Here is a 25219-nt window from a genome sequence, read left to right on the forward strand (position 1 = left end):
TTATTTGCCTTATTTGTAAAGCAAGCGTCGCTCTGCCAAAGAAAGGTAACGTGGAGAGGCATTATTGGAGTGTTCACAAGGCATATGACAGCGACTTCCCTCCGAGTAGCGAGTTGAGAAAGAGAAAGGTCATGTATTATTGCTACACAAACATTATCTCTTAGTCTTAGTGTCGCCAACTCGTTTCTAACATGCAAAAAGACAAACAAATGCATCTATGGTCGGTGTATTTTCTATCTTTCCAATCCAGAAGAGATCTCTCTCCCCCGTCTGTTTGCAAGGGGGCGGGGCAGTTTACACACACGCAGCTGCTACATGCAGCAACACACGGAGGAGATGGTGGAGAGAAGCGCTCCAAGGTGTGGTTACATGTTACCCGTCTTGAGGTGGACAATGCTCGTCACCAAAAGTGTTTAGCATGTAAGGGCGGTAACACGAGCAATTTGTCTAAACATTTAGCAAAAGTGCACCACATTCAGACGGAGGAATGCACCGGGTTCGACTGTCTTTCTAGTAGCTCTGTAGCCCCATCCACGAGTAACGTTTCCACGTCAGGTGTTATGTATGCTAGCAGCAACACACGGAGTTAACTACATTATACAAACATGGGTTAATGATTAGAGGTAACTGAGTTATTTATTTTGTTAAAGTTTCAGCTATTCTGTTTACAGTTCTGTCATCAGATTATTATTAATAAGATTTGTTAAAACATTGTTGTTTCTTTTGATGTGAAATATTATTTATTTAATTCAAATAAAAAGCAATGTTAATTTTGTTCACAATTTGTTAAGTTAATTTAATAATGTATGTATTTTTGAATCAAGTATTCATCTTTATTGTCTTCATTGTTAGTTTCCACATGCCTAAAACAATCTCAAACTAAATCTAAAAGTTGATGGCTAAATAAGAGCGTTTGAGAAATTGTGCAAGGCACACAGTAGTAGTCCGAATAGTCGATTAATCGTTTCATCAATCTATAGATTAATCGATAATCAAATTAGTCGTTTGTTGCAGCCCTATTGTAGTTATCCCATGTAAAAATAAAACGTGTTATTCAGCAACCCTTGCAATTTGGGATTTTATTTTTGGTTGGTAGACCTCGGTTAGCTGGTCATTTCAAAAGTAGCTCACCAGCCAAAAAAGTGTGGGCACCCCTGATGTAGACGGTTCGGCCACAGGAGGCCGACAGGGAAACGTAGAAACGATAACGATAACGGGTCCCAAAGGGGGTAGATCTGCAGACTCAACGCTCTGGGGGGACCAAACGGCTCCGTGATTATGCCCCATACAATAAATTCCTGATAACGAAAATACTGACGGGCTGTCAGGAGAGCGGGGGAAAAAGAGAGACTCCGTATATTATTCTTATGATTTTATAATGTCGTTATTCATTTGTTTTAAAGCTCAATAAATAACAAAGAAGACCTTTGACCAGGACCTTTTATAATTTTTTCCGGAAGATTTAAACTTAAAAAAAATTCGAACGGAAACTCTGCCGCACGGTTCCCTCGTCCCTTGGAAGAGGCGGAGAGGTGGGTGTTTTTCATCTGCTGGTGGACTACCGGAGAGATTTACAGGAGGAGCAAACGCTTGCCTCGGGGAGGGAGAAAAAAAGCCAGAGCCCTGGCCCCTGCCTCTGCTGCTAAATCCACCGTGGAAAATAAACAGATTGCAACCATGGCAACCATGCATGCTCTGGAAGTCTACTTCGCTGCTTTTGGTGTATTTTGTGGCGGAAGTACAGCGCCACTTACAGGCCCGGCATATGTACTACAGCGTCTCCAGCGGGTCGAGCGGTCTCGTGTGGACGGACACGTTTCTGGTGCCGCTTGCGTGTTGACGGAATACTTTTTTGATATCGAATTCGGTTTGTTTTTGTTACCGTCTCTGTGTGGCTAGGGTCTATAAATGTGGATATAGAGAGGGGTATGACATGCACTGTTACCAGTCGGCTACCAAGTCGCTTTTTGTCCTAGGGGAACCATGAGGGTATTTTCTCTTGTCTGAAAGAGGCCCTTTCCTGTATTGTGTTCAATAGTTTTTTATGCATGTAAATGGTCTGCCAAGGCTAAAATCCCTGTGCTCCCCCCAGAGGGAGTTTCTCTCCCTCACCCTTCCTGAAACGCCACCATTGCACTCGTTTATTTACTTCCATAACATAATGACATCACTATGTAACACTTGCGCTTCTATCGGCTAGTGCTCCAACGCATTGTACGTGATAGTCTAAGGGGCGGGACATCTCTAAACTGTTGAACAATCACAACAGAGCCGGCCGGCTAACCAATCAGAGCAGACTGGGCTCTGGTTTCAGACCGAGGGTGAAAAGAGGTGCTGCAGCACAGGCAGTATGAGAAAAATAAAGAGCTTTTTGAACATTAAAGCATGGAGACATGTCACAGTAGACATACAAATATGAACCTGAAAAAAATTGCATAATATGTCCTCACTAATGACATTAACGAAAAGGTTTTGCCAGGATCATCTTTTTTATATTATTTTTTCATCTGTTCTGCCGTTAGGGGGGACATGAACAAAAACAACAATAACAGTTATAAAAGCTAACGTACCTGCATTGGATGACAGATGAGACTAAGGGTGGGGGTGTCTCCAGGACTGCTGTTCTCCATCCGTCGGCTGTCCAGCAGCCCGTCAAACATCCCTCTGTCCTTACTGCTCCTGTCACTTGGCCCACAGCTGAAGAAGGAATGGGAGCTGTGGGGGGAGAGCAATTCAATAATTGGCAATACCTTCCTCCATTAAAATAAATTGTTATACTTTCAGCAAATATAAGTTAAAAGGCAAGATGAACATTTTAAGAGGGGCCACAAATTATTCCCATTCATTTTTAACTGGCTAACATTTGGATCTAAAAACACCTCAGTGCAAGACTAAGTTAGAATGGCTTGTGATTGACTGGAAAATTGCACTTTTGATAAACAAATGACACGTACTTATAAATTAATAGTATTAGTATTTAATTGTTTCTTTACATCCCCAGATGAAATTCAGAGTATTTTTCTTTGATATTATTACATTTTTCTACCATATGTTTTTTAAAACTTTTTATATGGTTTAGGCATTTAGGACCATCTCCTGTGCCAGTGAGTCGTGCACTGCTTACCCGTGGAACACCCAGGTCTCAGACTCATCCGCCAGGCTGACGTAGTTCTCAGGCAGCAGGCCGGACAGCCCTGAGCCCAGCGAGGTCCCGTACACCCAGCCCTCGCTGGTACTGCTCTGATCCACTGCAGACATGAAGACAAAATCTCCAGGAACCAGCTCCAGCTCATCCTCGTTCTGAGGCGAGTAGGGGTACATTACCCGCAGCGTCTGCAGAGGAACTCATTAACTAACGTAGTGACATTTACAACTCATAAATAGGCATCACTGACCTTGAAATATGTATGGTTTTGAATATTACCCACCTCATGGTTTGCAAAACGAATGTCCCGGGAAAACAAGACTGCCAGCCAATCACAGCCCAGCTTAACTTCAATGCCCTTGGCCAGTTTCTCCAGCGAAGGCAGGTGATTGGTGGGGAAGTTGTAGGCCAGTGTTACATGGAGCTGCTTCTTATGAGGCTCCACATGCACCTCTGGAAGAAAAAACGTCCGTGGTTCAAGAAGTTTCAGTAAGGTCAATCTTCCATAATCATCAGAGAGTCCAACCAGCGCTCAACATTTCCCCATCAGATTCAAAAGACACACTGATCTTTACCAGAAACAGAAATATGACAGTGCGTTAGTGCCAACACCAGGGATCTAATCTGATTTGGCTCTGAGCTGCCTGAAATACTCTTTGGCAGTCAGTATCATTTTCGCCTGTGTTTAAAGGAGAGTTACAGCGACAGGTGAGTGAGAGTTTTAATAACCCGCCACGACCGCCACCCTGACCAAACATTTACTTACATTGCTGGGAGAGACAGCCGGTCACCACACATTACACGGCCATGGTATAGTGATGAACTGATGCTGAACTCTATACCAGCGGTGAAAAGGAACCAAGTACATTTACTCAGCTACTGTAATGAAGTGCATTTGATGGTGCTTGTACTCTACATGAGTGTTTCCTGGGGCTGTCAAAGTTAATGTGATAATAACGCGTTAATGCAACTTCCTTTCATTTTGTCACTAGTTTTTGCACACATGTTTCTTGACCCTCAGCCCGCTCCATAGTTTGGGAAATCAGGCAGCAATGGTGCAATAAAGTTGTGAATGGCGAGCAAAAGAAAAAGCCTGAAATGTTTATAAAAGTATATATTTGTATAACGCCATCATATTTGTCCATAAGTTTATTGAAAACATGGAGAAAATATCCCTTTAAGGAACATTTAATGTCCAATCTGCATAATGAATACTTGGTACGTGAAGTATTTTTTGATGCTAAAACTATTAATCTTTTACTGAAGTTACATTGTTAAGTAACAAGGACTTTTACTTGTAACAATTCCTAAACAAGTGGTAATCCCAGGGCATTGTGTTTATTTGATTCTTTATGTAAACAGGCAGGCTCATTGAGAGCAGAGTATGAAACACAAGCACACACATAATGAAGATAATGCTGTGTTGCGCTTCACTGCTAATGCTTGTTGAAGTGGCTGATTTCTGGCTTTAACTTATATAAAGCCACATGAGGTCAGGTGAGGCTGTCCAACACACTTTTCCCAAATAGAATGCATTGATATGTTGTTGAGTTCTTCTTAAACAAGATGATGATTTATTCAGCAATAAACTCTGGTTGACTCTCCGGGAAACAAAATAAATCCAACTTCCAAATGTCACTACTGTAATCAGGCAATCGGTTGTCAAAAATACTTAAAATAGTGTGCCAAATAATGCGATCTTCTATGTAAAATAATGCGCCAAATAACGTGGTCAGAAAACTGTAGGCCCTCCGCCATCTTACTGGAGAACACTAAAATTATCTCGTCTATTTAAAGCCCCGCCCACCACAGGTGCCCACAATCAAAACATATTTATATAAATACTAGCTTTCATAAGTATATTTCAAACATGATATTTAAACTCAAAATATAAGATATGCTCAGCTTAAAAGGCCCCAATACTTGTGCTTCCTACCTGCCTTCTTGGCGGCCTCTGTGGAGAAGTCAGCGGCAAACTGCTTGAGGACGTCGGCCACCGTCTCCTCCACGAACAGGCCGATGAAGTTGGAGGATGTGTAGAGCTCCAGAGGCAGAGGGCTGGGGAATCGACCCCGCCACTGCTGGACGGACGCCTGCAGGGCCTCACACAGGTCTTCCACTTTGTGGTCTGCACACTGTGTGGAAGGAGGGTTCATGGGAAATTGGAAAATGTACAAAAATTGTTCTTTGTTGTGCAGACAGAGGTGAGTTAGGGTAATGAAGTACATGTCTGAAATAGTCATAACACACAGGATGCAATCACAGTCCAACTGATATTAATGAGCATTATTTATTGTCCTTCGTGAAGCTGTACAACTCACCATGAAGAACTGGCAGAGGGTGATGTGGGGGAAAATGTTGTGTGCTTTGTTTTTGCCACATGTGACGCGGCTCTGCTGCCAGAAGTGTGAGAGCTGATTCTGCAGGGGTCCGCTGGGCCGCAGGTAGAGGACAAACTCCCTGGGCAGAGGGTCGTCCAGGAACGGGTCATCTACATGAGAGAAGAGCCTGGAGGGAGAGGGAGCAAGCCTTCAGTTACTTTGAAGCTTCTGTTGAGGTTTAGAAATGATGCTTCGAATGTCTGTCGTTATTAATTATAATAATAAAGTTATTCTATTCATTCGAGTACAATGACTGGGGCAAGCAGATGCGCAAAGTGGGGCCATACAAAATTGATTGAAGCAGAATATATTATTTTTTAAAATATTTTTTTGTGCAACCAGTCCCTTTATTATAGAGATAAAATAGTAATGGGGAAGCAGAAGCGACAACATGTGTAACATGGTCCCTTGCCGGATTGGAACCAGGGTCCTTCACTTGGCGCTACAGTACATGGGTAGCCAGCTAATTCACACTATTGGTCTTTACAACACTCGGGAGTTTTTGTAAATGTTCACATATGCCTGAATCATGCATATGCAGCTACAACTTGAATCTAATTCTACAAATAGTATCATACTTATAATAAGTTCAAGATCCACTTTAATTAATCCCAAGGGAGAATTCAGTTTTTCCCTCTGGTGTAATTTTATAATTACACATAGGACCTATAGACATGCACTGATGGAAAGGTGTCAGAGTGAAAGGGCTGCCAGTGTTCCGGCGCCAGTGAGCAGTTAGGGTTTAGTGCCTTACTCAAGGACACCTTGGCAGTTCACAGGAGGCGAACTGGCACCTCTTCAGCTACCAGTCCACACTCCGTATATTTTTGGTCCAATCGGGACCTGAACCGGGGACCCCTCAGTTCCCAAGCTGAGTTCCTTCCAGACTGAGCTACTGCGTCCCATATTGGTCTATCCTACTCCTTAGATGCAAAAATACCAGCTTCAAACACAATTCATATGAATAGACATACAAAATGCATTTAAAAGCATTTGAATGTCTATGTTATGAACAAAACATTGAGGCTTCTGACTCTTCAGTACAGCTCTTTCGATGGTAGCATCACTCTCCCTTGAGGTCAATGACAACAAACATTTTAAAAGAACTCTCTGCCATTCAATATTCCAATGATCCTATTTGCTCTACAATAACTTTGTTCTGCCAAATGCATTCAAAATATGCAACATGCTTCAATTTACCAGCACTTTGATAACATAGTGTGTAAATTATTTTTCTAATTTGGTGACATTTCTTATCACAGATATTTGTATTCAATCTGTTGAGAGGAAGCTAATGAAACTATTAAATGTATCATTATTAATATTATATTATTATTATTATTATTATTATTTTTGTTATGTATTTGCCTACAGAGGTTGCATTTCATTTCTCAAAAGTAAGAGGACTGCTCGAAAGGAATCAATAAAATCCTTATTTCTCAACAATATACACAGGATATACTGTACCAATTTGTACAACAGAGGGCAGTATAACACACACTTTCTGTAACTTTGGATGGGTCTATAAACTATACATAAATGTAATGTTTTCACTCACCAGTCACATGCTGCTTGAACACTCCGACCTCCTGTTGATACCAGCGCTTTCAGTCTGTAAGAGAGCAAAGCAGGAAAAGAAAATCTCATTATTTTCACATTACATGTTATTTAGCTGACACTATAATCCAAAGCAACTACAACATACACTTCAATTTCCAGACATGCCTAAGAGAGCAATTCAGGGTTAAGTATCTTGCCCAAGGAAACGTACAAATGTTGGCTACAGGTCATTTTAACACACTGAGAATTTTCATCTACATTGTAATCATGTATAGAGTGAAAATATGCGCAGTAATAGAGTTTGAATAGCTAGCAAGGAGAAATGTGGAGAAGATACTTATATCTGAAAGAAGTTAATCACTGATCTTCTCTTTACAGGAGTCTGCTTCTTCAGGAGTTTTCTGGCAGATAAAAGAAAAACTGTCTTGGATCCACACCTACAGTGGGGCAAAAAAGCATTTAGCCAGCCACCAATTGTGCAAGTTCTCCCACTTCAAAAGATGAGAGAAGCCTGTAATTTTCATCCTAGGTACACTTCAACTATGAGAGACAGAATGGGGGGAAAGAATCCAGGAAATCACATTGTAGGATTTTTTATGAATTAATTGGTAAATTCCTCGGTAAAATAAGTATTTGGTCACCTACAAACAAACAAGATTTCTGGCTCTCACAGACCTGTAGCTTCTTCTTTAAGGCTCCACGCAAGATCTCACCCCGTGGGGTCAAAATGATCACAAGAACGGTGAGCAAAAATCCCAGAACCACACAGGGGGAACTAGTCAATGACCTGCAGAGAGCTGGGACCAAAGTAACAAAGGCTACCATCAGTAACACACTACGCCACCAGGGACTCAAATCCTGCAGTGCCAGACGTGTCCCCCTGCTTAAGCCAGTACATGTCCAGGCCCGTCTGAAGTTTGCTAGAGAGCATTTAGATGATCCAGAAGAGGATTGGGAGAATGTCATATGGTCAGATGAAACCAAAATAGAACTTTTTGGTAAAAACTCAACTAGACGTGTTTGGAGGAGAAAGAATGCTGAGTTGCATCCAAAGAACACCATACCTACTGTGAAACATGGGGGTGGAAACATCATGATTTGGGGCTGTTTTTCTGGAAAGGGACCAGGACGACTGATCCGTGTAAAGGAAAGAATGAATGGGGCCATGTATCGTGAGATTTTGAGTGACAACCTCCTTCCATCAGCAAGGGCATTGAAGATGAAACGTGGCTGGGTCTTTCAGCATGACAATGATCCCAAACACACCGCCCGGGCAACGAAGGAGTGGCTTCGTAAGAAGCATTTCAAGGTCCTGGAGTGGCCTAGCCAGTCTCCAGATCTCAACCCCATAGAAAATCTTTGGAGGGAGTTGAAAGTCTGTGTTGCCCAGCAACAGCCCCAAAACATCACTGCTCTAGAGGAGATCTGCATGGAGGAATGAGCCAAAATACCAGCAACAGTGTGTGAAAACCTTGTGAAGACTTACAGACGACGTTTGACCTCTGTCATTGCCAACAAAGGATATATAACAAAGTATTGAGATGAACTTTTGTTATTGACCAAATACTTATTTTCCACCATAATTTGCAAATACGTTCTTTAGAAATCAGAAGATGTGATTTTCTGGATTTTCTTTCCTAATTTTTTCTCTCATAGTTGAGGTATACCTAGGATGAAAATGACAGGCCTCTCTCATCTTTTTAAGTGGGAGAACTTGCACAATTGGTGGCTGACTAAATACTTTTTTGCCCCACTGTATGTGGAAACTCTGTAGATATTTAGAGATGACAATTAAGGCTTTAAAGATGATAACCAATAGAATACCATTAAAAGTGTTACATTCCTCCATAGAGCTGAGGCAAACTGCAAAGTCGATGGTCATTTTCTGTTGGTTTGTCACCATGAGTCACAAGACCTGTTGTTAATCTAAAAATGTTGAGCAGTGCTTCTTTAAAACATTTCATAATACATTTGCTGAACTAGATAGGCTTTTGCCGTAGAACTCCGCCAACGCTGTTTCCATAAGTAAAACAGTATACGTGTATCCACCCCATGATTCGTATCCTCCCTAAATCTACTCTTCCTTGGCTCATGCTTCAACTTTCCACCAGGTTTCAGGAAATGTTGGCCAGTAGATGTTTTGACAATCTTGCTGACAAACCAACAAACCAAACTGTACATTGTAAAAGGTAACAATTCAGTTTTGCATTGCAATAAAACCATCCTATATCTATGTGACTAGAAGGGATTTTTGAGAGCGCAGATCTCCGCCAAGTAAAAAAGAATACATGTATCCATCCCTTGATTTGGATTGAAGTGTGAGGAACTGAATACTGGCACATTTTCACCAAGTTTTATTAAAATGTTTCCATAATCTTGCTGACAAACAAATAAACTGAACCGAAAATATAAAGTCATTAGGGAAGGTAACAATTTAGTTTTGTGTTGCAATAAAACCATTTTCAATGTACAACACTTTCATTTAAAAAACGTATTTATATATTATTTCCATTCCCACCTTTTAATGCAAAAGGTCAGCGTGTGTAAATGAGTAATGGTACCTTTATGTCACCAAGTTATGAGACAGACTAATGGCCAACTGGGGGCAGAACAAAATGGATTGCAAACAAGAGGAAGCGTTGACTGGTGATTCTTTAATATATCATTTCATAATACATTTGGTGAACTAGAAGGGCTTTCCGAGAGCATAGAATTCCGCCAACGCCCTTTCCATAAGTAAAAAATTAAACGCGTATATTCACCACGTGATTCAGATTCACCCTGAAATGTGGCCAATGCTCTACCCTTCCATCTAATTTGATGAAAATTGTGCCAATAGTTTTTCCATAATCTTGCTGACAAACCAACAGCCGACAACCTCTTAATCTCAAAGGTCAGAGTGTCAATGAGTAATGGTAAATTCATGTCAAGATTTGAAGAATACTACATTCGGAGCAGATGAGCGTCACTTCTTCTTAAGCTCACGGAAAATGATACATTGTGTAGGACTCATGAAGGACTCCTCTTAACCACAAAGTAAGACTCTCAGTTACTTAGGAAACACTTTTAAGTGTGCTCTGGTTTGAGTGAAGAACCTCAAACTGCATATCATTATTTTCTTAAAATGTGTGTTTAATATCTACTTTGAAGAACTGAAGAGAGTGATCAATCAGTCAGTCAAAGAAATCTAAATACAATACAAAGAGAGCTGAGAAAAGACTGAACTAACTGGCTTCAAACATCGTTCCCAATTCAAAAATATATAAAAGTCCCGATTTCACAAAACAAACAATGTTGCAGCTAATGATTAAAACAGATTTTCATTTTTGCCATGGCAACTCCACATGTTTTAATTTGCCGGGAAGCATTAAAAATGATGAAAGAAGCAGAGCGAATGATCCATTCATGCCTCCATCCTTACCTCAGCAGCACCTGGAGGCGCAGCTGATAAGCAGGAGGAGGAAAAGGCAGATCAGATTGCGCACATTAGAGCCGCAGAATCTAATTAGTTGCCACTCAGGAGATAAGAGCTTGTACATGCTAATGTGGTTTTCATCTCTCGGGGGCTAGCAGCTTCCCTCAGCATGGCATGAGATGTTGTTCCTGTGGGATGGGACGGGTTGTGTGTGTGTACAGAACAAGTGCATTATAATATAGCACGCACTCTTAGCGACCTCTAAAATGGAAAGCAAGCATTCACACACAATTTCATACAATGGTAGCAGGGGATACAATACACCGTGCCACTTGATTATCAAGAAGGATAGATATTCATATGTTTAAGTATCTTGAGTTCAGTGTCTTGCCCATTGAAACTTCTATGTGTAGACTGCAGTGACCATGGATGGACATTTATGAGTGGCCCGAGATTATATTGGGACTTTCCACGGAAACCCTGAGTTTATAATTTCAAATATATAACTATTTAAGGGACCTTCAGGGAAACCCTTTTAGCATGATAGCACATCAGCAGAGGGCAATGCAGATTTTGTTTTAAACAACTGGTCTCTATACACAAGACCCAAATCACATAAACCAAGCAAAACGACATATGGCCTTTTTGTATTCAACTTCACCACAGGGAGCTCAGTTAGCAGCCGTTCTGACCACAGCGGAGACATCAGAGTCAGCACACTGCGAAACACAGTGCGAAAGGCGGCTTGGGTTGTGTGAAGCTGCTCTGTCCCACAGGTGTAGACCTACATACCATTGCATGTGTGTGTGAGAGAATCAGAAAGAAGAAAGAGAGAACGAGAAGCAGCGGCTGAATAAGGAACCACTTCAACGCACACCCACACAGCAGTAAACAGTATATCTAGAGAATGTAAAGAAAAGCTTTGCCACATACTAACACCTGGTTTACATTTAGCAGTAATAACCGTCCCATATCTAACACAAGGTTTTCAAAACCATGAGAAAGAAATGGCTTGGGGAAATAAGTCCTGCAATGCATACGGTATCATAACGTAAGTCATTGTGCAAGACAAACACAATGTCCCATACTGTAGATACTGTATTTGCCTATACGTTATCTAAATGTGTGCGTATGAAATACAGACAATCAAGCATATCATCGATATATGCTAGGACTCAAGCGGGCGAGACCTAATCCTGGTCACTTAGTATGTGTTTGAAGATGTTGTTTTGACCCTTCCCCAAGCAGTTATTACAGGAGAAAAGTAAAAAGTGAAACAGTGTTTGCTACAGTGTTAGCCGCTAACGTTAGCATGCCCTGAACTATACCCATAGCCACCATACTACTAAGGCCTTCCAAGGCCAAGGAGCAATTCAAACCTCATCATTGTGTGGGGTTACAGGTTGTGTAAAGAGATGTTGAGGACTAGATTAGCATATGCACTGTAGCATTTCTTACTGTGTGGAAAACGGATCTGAATGTCTCTAGGCATTGACTTCAGGCTACAGTTGCTCCCACAACCTTGTACAAGTGATTACACCATGATACCATGTATCTTGTCATAAAGTGTATTTAAGAGCCTTTTCAAGGGTTTTCCTTTAATAAACACTTGGTTGTAAACATACAGTAACACATGGTTGAACTCAACCAACTCATGCAAATAATATTAGCTTATGCCAACTAGTTATCTTCAGCTGATCTGACAGAAACAGTTTCAGCTATTTCAGCCGATAAAAGAAGAGTAATTTTTTAGATAAGTTACATTTAAGCACATATATTCTAAGATAGAGATACAAAATATACATAGCAATGAGGAATTTCACGATAGACTTCATGTTTTTCTTCATAAGGTAATGATCAAAACGTTAATCTTGTAAATACATAATCCCATAATAGAAAAGTAATTCATATATTGTGTTTGAGTAAGATGTATTGTCAGTCTAAAAAATTGCTCCAAAGGCAATCCTAAAGCTTGGAGGCTTCAACAAATTACAAAAATGTTAAGAAGCAATACTAGGGCATTAATCATTGAACAATGGGCATGGGACAACATGTTTCGAAAGAGAAATGTGTATAATGGGGCAAAGATCTTTGCACAGATAGTTGATGAACACAGATAGTTGATGAACAGATGATTCACAACTCGTTATTTGTGGCTAACATGGGCCCTTTTATGTCTGGTGATAAGCAAACATTGCATTCGCATGTGGTGGCAGCTGTGTTTCTCTGCATCAAGACTTTTATCACCTTCAATCACCTTATTCTGCCCAGTATGACAGAACCATGCAGAATCAAATCAGGCATTACGTTCACAGTAAAGCTGAAGCACTGCAAAATGACAATAAAAAAAAACAGCCAGAAAACTATGAAACATAAACAGATGGGAGCCAAGTCCGAAATCCAGAGCTTGTTCAAGCGACCCCTGCTCCAAAGCAAACACGTCACTAGATTGTTATCTCGAATGAGCCAAACAACACTGTGTGACACTGAGCAAGTACTACAACTATTGTTGAGTTTTACTCATTCCTGCCAAATGTGGCATAACCAGTGAGTTAATCTAACTGCCACATAACTTGTTTACATTGGGACACGTGGTATTTTATAACTTGACTCAATCAATAAATCATCTAAGGATCAATGGAGCAATATATCACATCTTGTGGTTCTTAACTCTGTTCCTGTTTGCTGCTGATGCTTGGTGTGAAATAGTATGTAAACCACAAGGATGAGCAAATTGTCAGCAACTATGAACTATCCAGGTGGTTAAAATGTGGAATAAAGAGATACTTGAACAGTTTTGTATTATAATTCATGAATGTAGGGAACTTGTTAACATCTAATTTAAAAAGGATGGTAAATATTGTAGCTGCAGAGGTCGACATATGCTGACTTTTACTACTTAGGGAGGATCAAGCTCCAGAAACACTAGATATTACAATTGACATAAAGCAAATCAATAGCTTCTTTCCTTATATCACTGTAGATCTTCGAAGCCTGGTTAACGTACTCTTTTTTCAAATTGTACACCACCAGTGTGTAGAGTAGTTGTTCCTTCTCAAGCCTAATTCCAGATTACCCTGATGACGTCATCCAGGCTACTTAGTCAGATTTGACTAATCTCCACAGACACAGGAGACATTACGAAACTGTTCTTAATGATTAAGTGGTATTCTCCATGGTGAGTAAACTGACCTTTTCTATGTAAAATAGTTGTTTAAATTCTTGAGTTGATTTATTAGACTTGAGCTGATATTTCCCTGATAAGATGTTTAAAACATGACTTGTGATTCTTTGTATCTGAATGACCTTTGCTGATCACGATTTAGAGGATAATTTTTGTGTGGCGGAATAGTTATAAGTAAAGGCCCAAAAGGCACCAAACCAACATCAAATAACTAGTTTTGACGAAGCCACCTGCTAATTTCCGTGTTGCCTTCATCTTTGCCAAAAGGCTCACTTGAACACATAACTAAGACACCTATGTTCGGCCCCTTCTTGAATGGATATCACTCTCCATAGCAGCAGGTGGCGAGCATTAGAATCAGATGAGATGAAGGTTTACAATGAGCAGATTATGCCCCCAGCACAACACACACACAGCAACAACATGGTCGAGGTCTCTAACTTGACAAAACATTCAATAATCGGATTGGTGTCTCAAGGCCTTTAGACAACAACTTTAGCTGCATGTCAACACGAGGGGTTGGAAACTCAAATTTAAAGTGATTTTTCTCAGTTTTGTACTCGTTTCTGAATTATGGCTGTAAAATAACCACAACATAAAAAAGCTGTCAAAACATATGTTTTTGGATTCCCCATGACGTCCCACGTTTCCTTCCTCTGCTGCTGCCTTTCAGGGTTTCCATAGCCGTGGGTGGTTTGTTTCCTAAGGCGAGCCCTAAGCTCAATCGAAATGCCGATTAGAGGGTATGGCAACCCAAGGAGGATCCCATGTAAACAGAGCAAGGAGATTGTTTGGAACTAATTTCAGTTTGGATCATGAAATAAATCAAAGCTGATGTGTTCGGAGAGCTGATGGTAGAGCAGACTGTCCTGAGGTTTGTTGATCAAAGTGCTCACAAAGGTCTGGTGGGAACAGAGAGCTGCCTCGCTAAAGGCCAGCTACTCACCACTCCCTCCGCCCTAATGGTGACAGTGCAGCTCTGCACCATCGCTCCCCACCCTCCACACTGCTCAGCTTAATGCTGAGGAGCAGAAGTCAGTGGCTTCAAGCAGTCGCAGTCACAGCAGAAAATGAAGCTGTCAACAGACATACCCTCAGAACCATGACTTCTTTATCTCCTTCACCCTTCTTCCTAGAGGAACTGGGTCTCTGGAAAGCACTGGACACTCCAATGGGATTTAAAATGTTTGTTTGTTAGAAGACTGGTGGTACAAATCCAGCTTCCCAAAGAAAATATGAGCTTTACTTTTACTTAAGCTACAAAATTATGTCGCAGAAAATGACAGCAAGTGACGATCAGACATGACACCTCAAAGGAAAGGAAATTAACTTTGAAGAAAAATGTAATGGTCAGTGTAACAAGCTGGAACCTCAAATAACCTGCCTTCGAACTACTCAGACACTTGCTATCCAGGGCCATAGTCATTATTTTATAAATATTGAAGTCATAAGCCAATTGCTTACCCCACCCCAAACACACACAAAAGTCTCTATTTAGTTTTTTTAAACAATTTGACAAAATATATACTAAAACTGTATTTTTCCGCCAACAATGCCCATATCTGATATTTTTTTATTCATAGGCCTAAAAATATTAAAAGTTAAATGTATACATTTAATACCAAAAACCCCACAATTCAGACAATCGTTAAATCATTTAAGACCATTTTCTAACAAAAATGTCAATTTGCACAGAATTCATTCCCTCATATATTTGAGTTTTTTGCACTTGGACGGACAAAAAATGGCTTCTGAACATGTCAAAACAGAAGTTAGGGTTTTGTTTCTCGCTAATTATTTAGTCTTAATCGACAAAAAAGAAATCAGCCCTACAGTATGTATTTGTCCAATTGTGGTTGGTGTCCACTTCCTGGTACCCCATGATAATGTGACAGCTGTTTCCCTGCCTCACAGCCCCAACAGACACTATTCAAGGCTCTCCACCTGTGAGAGGACAGCACAGTGTGGGCTGAGAGCTCAGTCAATGAAAGCTCTTTGTAGGAAAATGTCCCTTGATGATTTCTCCTATCAGTAATGAAAACAGAGGAAAAACTAAAAACAGGCTGTTGAGTGCTTCATTGGTTTTTCCTTAGCTTCCCCTAGAGCTGATGGATCCACTCAATGGTCAAACTCTCAAACCTCACATTACACCAAGTCTGAAAAAGACTTCTACTTCAGCTAAACAACAGCTCTTTACACTGTTGTCAGCCACACACAGTTATCCTATTATCTTAAAGGCATTTATTGTGAGAAAACCACTCTTTCTCGCCCACAGAGATGTTAAAGTACGTTTTCCAACCGTAGAGAGATCCTCTGTTTAAAGCTTGACGCAGGGACAGGAAGAGAAACAGACAAGGCTGCGAGCAACACGCCCACGCAACACAACACTGCTCAGACCTATACATCGTGCAGCACAAAAAAGCTTAAAACTGTAAAACTAAGTACATTTCAGCATGCCAAAAAACACAATAACACAGTAATCAGAAAAAACAAACTATAGAGAGAAGTACAAGACACATTGATCCAAAACATTAAGTATGAAAGCAAAGAGAATCCAGGATATTAATGTGTTCTATTTGAGTGTTCATGGCATGTACACTACTATCAAATACTACAGTCACAGGATAAGAAATGATAAAAAGTAAAGGTCCATATTGTGTATAATGCTTCATATATGTTCTCTTCCTATGCATAATTTTATTATTGTATATACTGTATTTTATTATATTGATGTCCATTTTTGCGTATGTCCTGGGAGAGGGATCTCTTTCTGATATTGCTTCCATCTTTTCCATTAAAGGTTTTTTTGGGGAGTCTTACCTTATCCCAAGTGTTGATCTTAGTATAAAGGGTGTTGCATACAGTAGATGTCAGGTGTTAACTGGAAGTGATTGCCTGAAAAAAGATTGTGGTACAGCATATAGTGCATATCAAGAGAAGCCAGATGTTACTCTGATATTAACAATATGTTGGCTAAACTTTCTCGCTAGCATGGAACGTGAAAAGCCTCCTCTCGTTTGTTATGCACTGCATGGAAAAGATAATATGTAGCTACTATATGTCAATACATTTTACAATACAACTGTTAGTTATTCTATATTTCAAATCATTTGTAAACTATGTTAGTTGTAAATGATTTCAATGTGTTAAAACACTCTCTATAACCTTGGGCTCTGGTATCTTGAATGGAAAATATTCGATATTTTCGTTTCCTAAATGAATAATCTACCTCTTGATGATATATTATTTCCATTGATTATTCAATTACACATCCAGCATATTGTATCTAGTAGGGCTTTGTTAAATCAGGGATTACCATGACTCAATGTTCACTGAGAAAATAAAACCCCGACTATCAACACAAGGTAACCCTTTAGGCCCACATCTTTAGTCATTGATTTTCCGTACCATAATGTAGTACTATCCTCCAAAGCGTTCCACATTTGCTGGAAGAAATGAACTGTGACATTTAGTGTCATTTATTGAGTCAGAGATGTGTCATAAAGTCCTGTGACATCAAAAGGTTTAAAACAATGGTAATCCCTTTGCAAATGTAAAGACTTCAAGGGGAACACTTTCTCATCATCATGTTTGAAGGCGTTGGGGAGATCTACTGCTGTATACGTCGTAAAAAAAGTTTCTCTAGAGGAAGTTGTGTGATGGCTGGTGGACTACACGTTTGAAACTGAATAACATATCTTTGGGAAGGGAATTAGAAATAAATGTGCTTAATATATATACAAAAATAAAACAAAAACCAGTACATTGCAGGTTTTACAAGGTTGTATGTAATAGTGTTGGTAGTTAAATGTATACAAAGTAATAACTATGCAGTGGAACATTATCCCACACAAAAACTACGTGTTCTTCTATAGCACTTATCACACCCATCCTGATTCACACCATAAAGTCATTTCACCACAGAGCTGAGTATGTCATGTCTTATTTCACACACAGTATTACCAGGGGACTTCTCATGGTTAAGCTGTTTCTATTGATATGTATTCATGCTGTGTGGAGAGATAACTACACCTCCTTCATTTGGACATAAAGTACTGCCAACATTTTAATTAATAACTGCCAACACAGCTCCAGTAATTCACGACTGGGAAAATGGCAGAAAAAAAATATTGCAAAACAATACACCATCCCCAAAATCATAGAGATGCAATCAATATCATCACATGACCTCTGTGTCCTGCGAGATATGGTAGCTACTATGCAGCAGGATTATTGTTTGACAAATTAGAAACATGGCTGTAACCATTACCAATTATTACACTTAATTGAACCCGATTCTGATAGGTCAATTTGGACATCCTGCTCACTCCTCTGGGCACTCTCTCCGTGCCAGCCTCAGGGACCTGTTGCTGGTTCCATTACTTGCTTGTTTATTATGAATAAACTATTATTATATTCATACCCCACGTCTCGCCTCCCAGCTTTCTGTTGCAGCCCAGGAGCCGGGTTGTAACATATGGTCACTGTCGCGGTTTAGTTTGCAATAGTGACGCTTTTATCCAAAGCGGGTAACATACACAATACCGTCTATATGCCTATGGGTGCAATTTGGGGTTAATAATATTGCCCAAGGACAATTTGAGATGTTGACTGCTGGGGCTGGGGATCAAACTACTGACCCTCAGATTGGTAGACTTCCATTTCCTTAGGTCCACAGCCGCCCATTATCCCCTACTGCACCAAACTGCAAAAATCTGTTGTGTGACCATATGATGCCGGAGGTTTATGTTCTGAAATTAAATATGCTTGTGATGGTTGAGCCAGCGACACTTTTGTTTCATATAGCAGCTGTCAGTGGGCAGCAGTTCACTTCCACAAGAGCATATTCAAGTTGAAATGAAGCTGAAATATGACAAGGTGTTGTGGCATGTTAAGCTTTTTACTGTTGTCTCAGTATTCACTGGGAACATTTAACTGGATTGTTAAATAGCAGTTGCCGGGGCCAGTTGTCCTTATTTAAACTCCCATGGACAAATGTGGAAACAGGACCTGACACCACCAACTGCTCTGACACATGTCTTACTCCAGCTGATACACTGGGCTGATACTTGCCTTTTCATTTCAAAATGTATCATAACACTCTGCTAGAAGCCTTTGACCTTTGCAGCATTTTATCAAATTAAACCCACGTACACATACAGTACATACTGTATACCTCACTGATAATTGAATGCGTTGTTGGTGTCATGCTGTTTATCAGCTGTCCAGAAATGGGCCCACCCATTTGAAAGGAAACACACACACACACACACACACACACACACACACACACACACACACACACACACACACACACACACACACACACACACACACACACACACACACACACACACACACACACACACACACACACACACACACACACACCCACTCGCGGGAAGCCTTGCTCAGCTAAGCAGTTCTGTCACTGTGGGAAATCCCATGGCTGTGTTTCCTCTAACTGCATGCATCCTTACACTTCCTGTTTACACACACACACTCGCTAAAAAAGGCACACATTCACAATTGACCACACACACACACACACACACACACACACACACACACACACACACACACACACACACACACACACACACACACACACACACACACACACACACACACACACACTGTAGAGACTTGAACATGTATATAAACACGTGAAGAGAAATGGGTCACCACAGTATCCACAGAGGTAAAAACCACAGGCTCTGCGACTCTCTGTCTCTCTCTGTTAGAAATTGCATGTGTGTAACCCTCCTGTCCACAAGAGGCACTGTGTAGGGAAGCAGGTAGAACTTCCTCACAGGCTATAAATACAGGCCTGGGTGAGGACTTCCTCCTCTTTGTCCTCAAACACCCACACCAGGATTGAGTGTTTGGATGGTGTTTGGTAGTTGTTCGCCATGTGTCTTTTGATTTACCAATGTAAGTAGAATCCTCTTTGTAATTTTGATGTTTGGACTTGAGTAACCTCAATGGTATTGAACACATTTGTTTTTCAATGTAGTAATTAGTGCTGTGTACCTGGACTCACATTCAGGTTCAGGTCCGGACTCAAGTCCAGAGGTTCAGGTTCAGGTCCGGACTTATAAGTCTGGACTTGTGTCAAGTTGTGTGAGTAACTAAAGTGAACATATTGTGAGCTAATTATCAATTGAAAATAAACTCATAATCAACTCAAATTCAAACTCGTCAGGTTTATTGTGCCCCCTTCCAACTTGTGTCTACACCATGTCTTTTCTAGAACTCTACATGTGTTACTAACTACACAACACAACTACATACATACTGATGTACATACAAGACTCAATATGCAAGAGTACAAGTCTATGTGTTCTTGTTCAAGAACAACAGCATATTGACATTGTCTGGGTGAAGTGTTGCTCTTTCGGCAGACACTATATCACCATACATACAAAGGAGTTAGCTTAGCAACACTACCAAATATGGCAACCAGCATCCCACGCTGTCAGTGTCCACTATGTTTAAGCCAGTTTCCCTTGACGTCACACAGATCTCGCGAGCAGTTGCGATATTTTGCGAGACTTCGTGAGCTCAGTAATGGCCGCCATATCAGAAGCCAAAACTATGTTTTTCGTATTTTCTCAGCGCAAATTTCTCGATCTATGGAAGGTTTTAGATGTTTTAGAACACAAAGGAGAATATACGTAAGTACCGGTTCCTGACGTTCCGGTTTTAACCGGACTTGAACCGAAACTTTTTACAAGTCCAGTACCGGTTCGGCGTACCGGTACGCAGCACTAGTAGTAATGAATATAATTTAGTTCCAATTTGATTGAAATATTATTTTAATGTGCAAATGCTGTAATCAGTTTGTTTCACCTTTCTACTAGAACCATTGGCAACAGCTACCATCTCACCAACATACCCTGATAAAATAAAACAAAGAAGTTTAAACTCCTGTCTCCTGGTGGTTTTTGGCTCCAGTTTGAACATTCATCTCCAACAAATGGTCCTTCGAGCCGGAAATTGAGCCACACTCCACACAGTGACCAAATGACAGATTAAGGGACTGATGACATGCAGACAATGGATGAACCCAACAATGGAGGTCAGGCCATTTCTACTGAGAACATGGATGGATCCGAAGGTTTCCCAGACTTAACCCAGCTCTACTTACAAGAGGGCCCGTCTCAAACATAGGGCTGGGTACCGAGAACCGGGTCTCAAACGTTTTGATCACAATTGATGTAAACAGATATTTCCAAGGCACTCCTTTATAATTATTGGGATAAAACGGGTTTGAAATCATTCCAATGTATACTATAGGACAGTAAACCCAGGGCCGGCCCTAGACTTTTGGGGGCCCTAAGCAAGCTTTGGCTTGGGGGCCCCCTCACTCTAGCGCGTTCTCACTACACACAACACGGAACCAACTTTTGTCTTATGATGTTAGCATAAGCTCACATATTGTATAAATAAGCATGTAAACACCGTGGACCTAACATCGTCTAAGGGGGTCCTCACCTCCTCTAGGGGGGTCGGGGGGCATGCTCCCCCGGGAAGATTTTTTTTTAAATATTGAATTTAAAAGCATCAATCTGGTGCACTTTGAGAGAAACATTAAGAGATCTATGGATACATATCTCAACACCCATATGAAACAGAACTGTAAACAGATTTTTCTTTATGGATATCTTACAAATCACTATCACTTGTCATATAGTATTTCATAACTCTTTTTCATTTATTCTCTCTGGCTGTCCATCATATAATGTTCACATAGAAACTAGCTGTCAATAGGAATATCATTCAGAAGAATTATAATTTCTTGCAAAAATCTGTCACAAAAAGAGGTTGCACATTTAAATTCCAGTGTTGTTATGGCAACGTCAGTGGCCAAACAGCCACATTTACTGCTGCAAATACATTCAAACATGCTGTTGACATGTAAAGCAGTGGCAACTATGCCACCATTTCAGCTGACTTTTTCTCAGAAATACTGTCACATAACATCCATATATTTCAGTGCTAGGTTGATGCTTAGCTAAGCTAACTGTGAAACACTTTAACTGACAGGACTCCGGATCAAATGTGTACTGTAAGGTAGCTTCTAGCTTCATGTCGAACAGTAAGTCAACATTTCCCAGAGAGCTTTCTTTGAAATCACCAGATAACGCTAAAAAACATTACATTTAGATTATATGACAAAGTGTTTATTTAATATATCTGGCTAGCTATAGCTGCTTGCTAACGGTTTAGCTTACCCCCGCGATTCAAAGTAACGTCAACGTAGCTGTAATTTATGCTTTGCTTACATGTTCGCATTACTTGGAAGTTTACTGACATTTACATACCTTGTTTACCTGGCTCAAGGGATTGCTCTGGGGTTGTTGTGTGAGCCACCACTTTAAAATTGTCGTATTTTTTAAGAAAATGTTTTCTTATGTCCATCTTCAAAAACTCTGAGTCCGACTGACAGTTTATTTTAAACATTGTCACAGCTCACATGATAGGTACCTGTCAGCCAATAAGACAGATGTTTATTTCCATTCAACTCTCTGGCTGGTCTGGTGTCTTGCCTCTGTTGCATTCACTGAACACGGGAAATTACAATCCTGCCGTCCTCTCTTGTGTCATGATGAGGTTCAGGTAAAGCACGGTTAATGTATTATATTATTGACTCAATAATATAATACATTACTTTGAGAGTAGGCAATCTAGGCATATTAACACAATTAATTAAACATACTTATCACGGCGACGGTGTACTGAGATTTATTTATTTTTTTAATTAAAAATTAAAAAAAAATTTTAATTAAAAATTAAAAAATTTTTTTTTTTTTTTGCTAGGGGGCCCCTTAGTGGCTGCGGGGCCCTAGCTTAATGGGTCGGGCCGGCTCTGAGTAAACCAGACATATCGTTTTAAACTGGAGAGATAAAAAAATATGAATAAATAAAATTGTAAAATAAGATACGTTACATGTATTCGTTATTGGCTATGGTAGGTTATTGGTTATGTTCACATACTTATTTAATTATTAAAATGTAAACCGATCTTTTTCATATGGGTGTTTAGAGTTGTACCCCCTAGATCTAGTCTCTAGTAATTCTGCTTAAAGTGCACCAGATTTAAGCATTTTGCTTTAAAATGTTCAAACAGTAGTTATGGCAGTTATGCTTGTTTTTCTCAACAAGAACTGTTTTTAAATGGGGGGGGTTCCTTTAAAAGTTGGACTGTTGCACTGTTGTAGCTTCAGTGTTTCTCAGGTTACAGTTACATAGCAGTGAATATAAACAGACTGATTAATGTGAATATTACTGTAAAGGTTTCTCGAAATAAATGTATTTTGTTTTGGTGGAAGCAGCATGTACATTTTTTTACCCTGCCCCTTAAAGAATCGGAATTGAGAACCGTTAAGAACCGGAATCGAAAAGTAGAATCAGAATTGTGGAAATTCAAACGATACCCAACTAGGGATGGGTACCGAGCCCCGGTATTAAACGGGACCCGGGGCTGAATTATTAAAGACCGTGGTACCGTTAAGCTCCGACGTTGGCGGTCTTTTTATTGGTACTGGAGACATGTAAAAAATATGTCATATGTATTCTTGCTAAACAAACATTATATTGCAGTTTTAGTGTCGCCAACTCCATTTCTAACATGCAAAATAACTGCAAAAATGCTTCTATGATTATTTTTAGTATTTTCGATCTCTCTCCCCCGCCTGCTTGCGAGGGGGCGGGGCAGTTTAGACACACGCAGCTGCTACATGCAGCAACACACGCACGCGCACGGAGGAGACGGCGAAGAGAACGCGCTCCGAGGTGCGGTTAAACTTTACCCGTCTAAAGTGCAATAAGAGTTTAGCATGTAAGGGCGGTAACACGAGCAATTTGCTGAAACATTTAGCAAAAGTGCACCACATTCAGACGGAGGAATGCACCGGGTTCGACTGTCTTTCTAGTAGCTCTGTAGCCCCATCCCCGAGTAACGTTTCCACGTCAGGTATGTATGCTAGCAGTAACACACAAAGTTAACTACATTATACAAACATGGGTTAATGATTAGAGGTGACTGAGTTATTTATTTTGTTAGTTTTGTTCACAATTTGTTTAGTTAGTTTACCTTATTTTTCTCTCCAAAAGAACCGATAAAAGTACCGTTAAAAGACCGGACCGATAAGCGGTATCGATAAAAGTAGTAGTACCGTTAAAACCTTAACGATACCCAACCCTACTCAAACAACACCTAGGCCATCCACACCTGCTCATCAAATAGAGCCTAGCCTTTCACCTGAACCCTTATTGCCTACCCCTCATCTCATTCTGCAATCAGTACCCCTGGAAGTATTAGCTAAAGCCCCGACAGCCAATTAGGCATCGTGACCTAGGGGCTAGACCCAAAAGAGATGGACGGCCCCCTGATTACTATGGGTTTCCAGGGCGCAAGGCAGCATCCCAAGTATCTCATAGTTTAAGGAGTAAGAGGACACACTTCAGCGAGTCGGCATCAAGTGTCCCTACAGGCTGCTCTGAGACAAGTCGTCATTCAAGAGGCAGCCGCCACGCTCCTAATTTAAGTGATCTCCAAGCCAGTATTCACCAGGAAAAGGGAAGAAAAGACGAGCTGGAGGAGCTTAAAAGACAGCAATTGGAGGATAAGCAGCTGGATGAAAAATGCGAGACCTCTCTTCTTAGAGGGTGGTTTTGACATAAGACAGTGGGCTAGCAATGATCCATCCGTTATAAAACATCTCCCTACAGAATCCAAATCCAAGACTAATGAGTTGTGGCTCTCAGAGGGTGGAGACCCTAAAAAGCCTACATTGGGCCTTCAATGGAACTGCCTCAAAGACACGCTGGGCTATAAAAAGAGAACAATCACTTGCCACCAACCAACAATGAGAAATATCTACAAGGTCTTGGCATCTCAATATGACCCCTTAGGCTATCTGATCCCTTTCACTACCCGTGCAAAGATACTGGTGCAGGATCTATGGAAGCAGGATAGAGGATGGGATAATGTCATTAAGACAGAAAGCCTATTGAGGAAATGGCAATCATGGGAGTTGGAACTGCAAAATCTCCCTGACATCAACTTCCCTCGCTGCTATCTCCCCATCTTCACCAACACAGCCACCATGTGCATGTTTTCTGCCACGCTTCGGAGCGTGTGTATGGAGCTGTTGCGTACCCTCAGACGCAGGATCAACATGATCAAACTCATGTCAGTTTCATAATGGCCAGATCTCGTGTTGCCCCTAAGCGCCAGCTATCTATCCCACGCCTTGAACTATGTGCAGCCCTATCTGGTGCCCAACTGGCCAACCTCCTTAGTACCGAACTCACTATTCCTCTACAGTCGGTGACCCTCTGGACAGATTCAACCACCGTTCTATCATTGATAACATCTGACTCTTGCCGTTACAAGGTGTTTGTTGGCACAAGAATAGCTGAGATTCAGACCCTGACCGACACAAAGAGCTGGAGGTATGTTGATTCAAAGAATAATCCAGCTGATGACATAACTAGGGAAAAGACTCTAGTCGAAATTTCACATA

At 40.7% G+C, this 25219-nt stretch overlaps 1 protein-coding gene across 1 annotated transcript in view; it reads right to left on the reverse strand.

Annotated features, from left to right (window-relative positions):
- ubash3bb (ubiquitin associated and SH3 domain containing Bb) overlaps positions 1-25219 on the reverse strand; it is a 58444-nt gene that overhangs the window by 5564 nt on the left and 27661 nt on the right. Inside the window, exons 2-7 of the mRNA XM_079678750.1 lie at positions 7085-7138; positions 5467-5653; positions 5082-5280; positions 3429-3598; positions 3125-3333; positions 2571-2715 (exon numbers count right to left, since the gene is read on the reverse strand). Of these exons, the coding sequence (XP_079534876.1) occupies positions 2571-2715; positions 3125-3333; positions 3429-3598; positions 5082-5280; positions 5467-5653; positions 7085-7138 (964 nt within the window). The remainder of the gene's footprint in view (positions 1-2570; positions 2716-3124; positions 3334-3428; positions 3599-5081; positions 5281-5466; positions 5654-7084; positions 7139-25219) is intronic.

The sequence above is a fragment of the Notothenia rossii genome, assembly GCF_949606895.1.
Source record: "Notothenia rossii genome assembly, chromosome: 4".
Classification (NCBI taxonomy): domain Eukaryota; kingdom Metazoa; phylum Chordata; class Actinopteri; order Perciformes; family Nototheniidae; genus Notothenia; species Notothenia rossii.